This window comes from Egretta garzetta, unplaced genomic scaffold (assembly GCF_000687185.1).
Source record: "Egretta garzetta isolate BGI_Z169 unplaced genomic scaffold, ASM68718v1 scaffold139, whole genome shotgun sequence".
NCBI lineage: Eukaryota > Metazoa > Chordata > Aves > Pelecaniformes > Ardeidae > Egretta > Egretta garzetta.
In genome coordinates, this window is record NW_009260832.1 from 191,895 (window position 1) to 199,240 (window position 7,346).

General features: G+C 37.7%; 1 protein-coding gene across 1 annotated transcript in view; it reads right to left on the minus strand.

Moving 5' to 3' along the window:
• The window catches only part of LOC104133554 (coiled-coil domain-containing protein 170), a 57,538-nt gene extending 50,277 nt beyond the window's left edge, over positions 1–7,261 (minus strand). The window contains exons 1-5 of the mRNA XM_035902359.1: positions 7,091–7,261; positions 6,580–6,685; positions 5,783–6,024; positions 4,090–4,255; positions 2,401–3,123 (exon numbers count right to left, since the gene is read on the minus strand). Of these exons, the coding sequence (XP_035758252.1) occupies positions 2,401–3,123; positions 4,090–4,255; positions 5,783–5,817 (924 nt within the window). The 5' untranslated portion in view covers positions 5,818–6,024; positions 6,580–6,685; positions 7,091–7,261. The remainder of the gene's footprint in view (positions 1–2,400; positions 3,124–4,089; positions 4,256–5,782; positions 6,025–6,579; positions 6,686–7,090) is intronic.
• Between the last annotated feature and the right edge of the window lie 85 nt (positions 7,262–7,346).

A 7,346-nucleotide genomic window follows, 5' to 3' on the forward strand; every position in this document is an offset into this window, starting at 1 on the left:
CTTTCCCTAAGCATTTTGTCTCTCTGGACAAGATAGGAACCTTTCATTGCACATATTCCACGATTTCCATCCCTCTGTTCTTGACCCAAAGTTCCTGCTTCAAAGTGCAGTTGAAACAAGTTAACAGCATTTTCACAGATGAGTAACTGAGGCTCCAGTGCCCAGATTTGTCATAGCGTTTATGTATTCGATCAAAGCACCAAAGCTGGAGCCCCCCTGAGCTCTCTCCAGTCACAGAGACTTCAGCAGTCTGACCTTCAGCTCTCTTGACTGGATTTCTCATTTATGCAGTTTCATCAGGTGCCCAAGAATGAGTATGAATTCATCCTTTAGGAGTACTAAGCCAGAGATACAAAGGAGATGAGAACACTAAACCCAGGTCTCAAAAGTAGAACCCTACCTACAATATCATGTTGTCTCCTGAAATTCCTAGCATCTTATTTTTTGGATACTTGACCTTGCAACTTAAAAATATTAATAAACTTTCAGATGTAAGAAGAACACAAACACAAATAATCAAAGTAATCAGCAGTCGGAACGTATTTATCCACTGTGTAGATCTTCATTGTACGAACACAATAAGCAGCAGCTGATTCTCTCCACTGCAGAAGACATGCTTTGCCAGTGATTTCACTGACCAGAAGAGGAATCCAGCTTCCTTTTCAAAGCCTGAAATAGGTACAAAATACTGCCCCATCTTCCCCCTCCCACCTCCTTAGGCCTGCCAAAGCTTACCCTTGTCTTAGGTTAACCGTAAGCACAGAAGCCTTTCTAAATCCACTTTCTACGTCACAGTCATTCTAATTCCCTTGCCATAGCACCACATCCAGAACGTACTCAAATAAGGTCACTTCTGTGCCCTCCTTTTTCACTGTGTAAGACATAGGTAAAATGGAAGTTTCTCTACTGTCTACTCTTGTTCTCTATAAAATAAGCACCTTGGCTACCAGGGGCAAGTTCACCTCATTTTAGCAGCTCTAGACAAGGGCATAACCCAGCCAGACTCTATGGGTAATTTTGCCACCATTTTCTAACAAACCTGTGGTTATCACTGGCATTACATCAGTCCCCTATCAAAGGCCCTACCTGAAACCACAGAAGTAGCTCAAGACTTGATAAAATCTATTTTTAATTTTTCCTTTATAAACGGATAATGCATTTCCACTTTCACTTCACTCTGAACAAACCACCAAAATACCCCTAAATTTTCCCCAAAATTCTGAGTAATTTGAGACCAGGGCAGAAGAGAAGAAATGGGCATCTAACAATGGTAATTAGCAGCAACCTGTATGGCACATGCTTGTCTAGCATATATTAATCAGTGCAGCTGGGGTTGTATTTCCCCCATGAAAATTATAACATCCTTAAAAAAACAAATACATTTGACAAAGAGAATTATCACAATGGAAAGAGGCAGCAGTGCTTGAACCATAAACGCTGCTGACAGGCCACCTTTAATTCAAATCAGTATTAAATGTAAAATCCAATTAAATGTAACTGGTTGGGGTTGGTTGATTTGGGTTTCAGGGGTTTTTTTGTGTGTGCTTTTTTTTTTGGTAGAGGTTCTTAGATAAACAGTATCTTCCATATTCTTAAAATGACATTGTCCTTTCTCCCTTTAGTCTTCCTACCAGCAAACTGGCTAGCAACATTCACTTGTATTTTAAAATTAAAATTGGAGTTTCAAATTCTAAGTTAATATTTACAAGGTATCAGCCAAGAACTCTTCTCAATGTACAGTGAACTATACTCAAAACATCAGAAGCAAGTAAAAACCAATTTATGTTACAAAGACATGGTAGAAGTCAACTCAATTTTCAACAGTTTAAAAATACAATCCTGCAAGGAACGGCAAAGAATCTATCTTGAATTAATTTGTGCATTCTCCAAAACATTAACCTTCATGCAATGCATGCGTGGCATGTGGAGCACAAATTATCCTGAAATAAGTAAATACACGTTAGTGTGGGATTGAGAAAATTGTCTCTGAAGCAGATTTTTCACTTGTTAGCCATAAACTCTCATACCCACTGATGAAGAAAAAAATATTATGGACAACCAAATGTTAATCTTAAATATCTGCTGACATTGGACATTAGGAAACCAAAATATATCAAAATGCAGATTGATTTATGTAAACAAAGACAGTTTGTAAACTCTTCCATAACATTAAAGGCTTTTGTGGAACAAAACCAACAAATCACTAGGGAGGAAAAAGTGCAAACAAAAAAAGAATCTTCGCTGAAGCCAAGGATGGAACAGAGAAAGCAGTTAAAAAAAAAAAAAAACCAACAAAAAACCCCACACCAACAACTCTGACTGAATCTCTCTTTCAGAATATTAGGAACCATTTAACTAGATAGCAGCATCAAATTGAACTACCCCGTATTTTCCACTTACCATCCATTCAGGTTCAGAAGCCTGAATTTGTTCACCTTGTCCAGGTTTTAGGCCAACCTGAGTGTCAGATTTCAGTGTTCTCAAACTACAAAGGGGCGCAGGATGAAACTTGTTCAAGGCCTGATGAAATGGAACAGTATATTCCCATTTTCTATCTCCTGTTAATTTTCTATAGTTTAGGTCACCTTTGAAAAGAAGCAAGTTTGACTTCTGTAGGTCAGCGTACAAATCGGGAGCAACTTCAGCCATACTAGAAAAGTCATGTGGCAAAGTCCAAAACATGTGATCACGGTAAACCCAAACTCCCTTTTTCAAATTGCCCTCCCAGTTTATCCCACATCTAGACATCCACATATGATTAGCTGACTGCAGTTGTTTTATGGTCCAGTTAAAATCACGCTTTGTGGTATCTGACACATACCATGGAATACTTTTTCCATGAAAATGGACTTCATCAGCTAGCTTTGATGATAACAGAAAGTCAGCCAACACAAGATCACTTACGAGTTCAAATCCAGCATTATCCAGGATTATGTCAACTCTAACATTACTGGTTTCTGTATTTTTTTTTTTGGTGTTTACAAGTTGTGACCAAAGTTTTTCCATATCATTCACTAAGATGTAAGGTATCATGTTTTCCAGGGACTGTAAAGGACTAGATTTCTGGGAGCTGTCTTTACCAGCTGAAAAAGAAAGGTCACACTTATTGCCCCACAATGACACCTAGAAAGAGAAAAAAAAACAAAAACATTTGCTAAGTCTCACTGTAGTTACATTCCAAACTTCACTTACACTAAAGATTTTGCATTTTTATTTTAGGGATATAAAGGCTCTAATTCCACATCTTCCTCCAAGCTTTAATGAAATTCTACTTCTTGTACAGCAATGTCAATGAAGACAAAATTTTGTGGAAGAAACCAAACAATGTTCTGTATTTATGCAGGCATCAGAATTGACAAAGGTGGAACATTTACATCAATGTAAATACACTGATCGCAAAAATTAAAACATAAATATTCTCCATACTGTAATTCCAGACAGAATCAGTGGGAACACAAAAAAAACCAAGTAATAAAAGCAGGTTTATTTTTGTATTAAATGCAGCCAAGTAAGAACTTGTATTGTAAGTATATGCTAATGAGACCTTTATAAAGATTCATCAAATACTTGGTGTGCACTGTTGCCAGCTAGTACTTATTTGTAAACATATGATATTTCATATTCTACCCAAAGGCATTATTTTCCAAGAATAATGCAGTTATAAAGCTTTTAAACCACTTCTGGCTCAGATTGACTTCTTTTTTTCCCCCAAAGACATTTGAAAATTTCTAGAGTGTCGATAAAACGAACTGTTTTAAAATTGTACAGTTAATAATAACAAAAAGGCCATCTGGAACTTAAAATGTTTTAGAGATACTGGTTTTGAGGGAGAATAAGCTGGATTTTCAAATACACAACGAAGACCAGCAGTGTAATGAAAATGTCACATTTAATACAAGTAACCAAAATTTAAGTATTTCCAGAGTAGCAACAACACAGCACAGCTGTCAGGATTTCATCGCATTTTTTACAAACAAAAGAGCCGTATTTTAGTTTCTGTATGACATCCAGATTCTTTATAACCTCAAGTTTTTGTTTGTTATATAGGAGAAATATTTTAAATTCTTATGTTAAGCACTACTAGTTTACCTGCAATAGCTTAAAAAGTTCCTCCTGAAGTTGCTTTTCATCTAGATCCTTGATGTTTTTAAGAAGTTCCTGAAAATAAGTGCATAAGGCAATAACAGCCTCTTGGGATTCAAAGAAATTTTGAGCCTTTCCTTCCTTAAATACGTCAAAGTCATCAATAGGTGGGCTAAAAATAGAAGGAGAACAACTATATTAACACACTTGCCACATTTTCTATGACAGCACACAAAACACATATGGAAATGCAAGCTCAAAGCTCAGCTTTTTTAGGCCATACTACAGGCCCTAGTTAGATTTTCCACTTCTAATTTGTCATGCTAGATTTTCACACATCTCAACAATAGCCTGATATCATATCTCACTGAAACAGACAGTATACAAGACATCTTCATATTTCTAGCAATATCTTCTGAAAGTGAACAAGTGTTCAGTCACAACAATTCTGGGAACTGCACATACAGGGACAATTTTGAACTCCAGTCTTCAGACAGAGGAAATTAAAACTGTAACATACAAGTGAACTCGCGTAGTGAATTGCTGGCCCAATTTTAAGTGTGTTAATGTGTGCTGAAGTGTACTTCCCATACCAAACTCTAAGTGATAGACTATCCATCTTCAGTGATATGAAGTTATTCTTATGAAAGTTTTTAACTAGGACTTTAGAAAATTAACATGAAAAAGATGACAAAACAATCCAGTTCTGGTAATACATAAGAAATATAGACTCGGCTATTATGAGACATATTTGCACGTACACCTTTTGACAAAAGATTGAACTTCCACCCAAGCATATGCTTAAGAGCAGCTAAATAATGGAGATCAAGAAATTTAAAGCTTACTAATGAAAAATATCTGCTCAGTTTTTTTAAGCGCGATTGAGCAGATCCATCTCATAATTGAAGTTTTTGCTACAAGAGTTCAAATTACGCAATGTATCAGCAGAAACACAGTCCCATTACTGTGTTTGCGTCTCTGTAATACCAAGGGCAAAGCCAGTATGCATGGAGATTTCAATTTTTTTTTGGCAGCAGCGGGAACTTAAACTGCTCATTCCTACCCCATTACATTGTACTGGCACCTCTCCATAGCACCAGCACAACAAGTTTTTCCTGCCAAGCTATTTTTAACCAGGATCAGCTCCCAAAGTTCAATGCAACACACGGCCTGCAAACACTGCTGTAACTAAGAAGATGGTGTAGAATGAACAACAGGGGCTGCTTAAGCTGGGTCTACTGCTGTAAGAAAAAGTTCTCAAACGGTAACTTCAGATTTCAAGAAGCAAAACAAGTTAGAACACCCAATGGATTAGGGGCTCTCGCATTCTGTGTTTTAGGCTAACATATGTCTTAAGCGACTAACACGTTTTTGAAATGCTAAATAACTTTCGTATCTCAATGCACATAAGTCTGCAAGAAGGCCAAGCTACACAGTCAAGCTTAAGAGTTTTCGTGTAGACCAAGTCACCGAAACTGAAGCATAAAAAAACCTAATAACCTTCAAATTCTTTTGCAAAGAAGTTGAAGAAAAAAAAGTATTAATTTTAAACCCAAGGTGCAAGACGAGGGAAAAGGAATATGGAAAAAGCTGAAGATTTTCCTTTATCTTGCTCCCCAGCTGTCTTCCTTTCTCTTAAAATAACAAGAGGAAAGAATAATGTTTTGCAGAGTAATATACCAAGCTAGTAAATACTTACTTCTGTGCTAAAGCTGCGTGAATTCTTCGATACATATAACACTCTACATATAACCAAGGCGACTGAAACCAACTTGGTTCTCCATTTCCATTTGATAAATTTCGTTGGTAATCTAGGTATTGGTTCCACAGCGCAGCATCAGGCAGCTCATCTTCTAAAGGGGTCACCGGTTTGTCTGTCTGCAGTTCGTTCCGCAGTTTGGAGAGGAAAGATATAGCTCTCTTCTCTGCTTCAACACCCTTCTGAAATAAGCAGAGAACAAAAGTCTCTATGCTGAACACTTACTCCTGTAGAGACACAGATCAATTTCTCATGACAGATGTAAGTCCTAAGTTTTAATTGCCAAATACGAGTCCCCGACAAATCGGAGCTTGAGTCAACCAAACACATTTTGGTGAATGAAGCTCATCTTACACCTAACATCCTAAAACCAATCGGGCATGGGACTTCTTTTCAGATTGGACTTTTTGCTTATCAGAGGGGAACAGAGCACTGAAACGCTGCCACATTCAGAAGCAGCTACAGTCTATTAAACACTGCATCATCAACACAAAAACCTGAGAAAGTGAAGCAGCTGCAGAACAGACAGATCAGAAAGAGGTTAGACAGAAAGGCAAGTTACAAAATTAATGAAAAATACCTAGAAGAAAGAGATTATAAAGAAAAGAACCCAACAGACGAGACTAAGACAGACAACTAATGATCATAGTAAAAAACCAGTAAAAGCAAGGCAGAGAAGGGGTCTCAAGGGCTAGGAAGGAAAAAAAATCTCAGGCAAAAAGAGACCTTACACTTACCTCACCATGGTCTTCGAAAAATTCATTTTTATGTCGATGCAGAGTATCGATAACTCTCGTGAGGATCTGGGGCAGCCTGTCTTTAATTGTAAAATATGCAAAGGATCTAAAAAGCAGAGGATCAAAATTTTATTATTGAGAGGAAGTGATGAAACGTCTTTCTATTTTTTAGAATAAATGCAAAGTCTTAAAAGGAAGTTTGTGTGCCTTTAAAGCAGTGGACACCAATAAAAAAACCAACCAACCAAACAAAAAAATCTCAAATTGCTCAGGTTCTTAGGTCTACTTTTGAAGAAAAAGATAAACGGCAGTCTTTTCAGGGAAGAAAATGCTAAGTGACTGGCCCTGACAAAAGAGCAAAAATTACAGTCAATTCTAGGCTAAAACTCATTCTCTAATTGCTCAGTTGCCCCAGTGTAAAGTCAAGGAAATTTAAAAATTCAAAGCATAGTTTATCTTGTGTCAACAAGAAAATTCACACTACTTGCTCTCCACTATGCACTTGATTTACATTTTCCCCAAACGCTGTTTATCGATGAGAAGGACAACGAGCAAAACGTCACCGGCCCTGCAAAGAGCTTGAACCCAGCTTGACGGATGGGTTTTATTTGAAAATTTCTGTCCCGCGAGCCACAGCCCCAGCCGCAGGGACTCAGAGCTGCCGGCTACTGAACCCGAAGAAACCTAGGAAAAACAGAAGCGCAGCTCACATCCTCCCAAGACCTGTTCCTGTCGGTAACACGCAGGGCAACCGCAGCGGCAAGTGG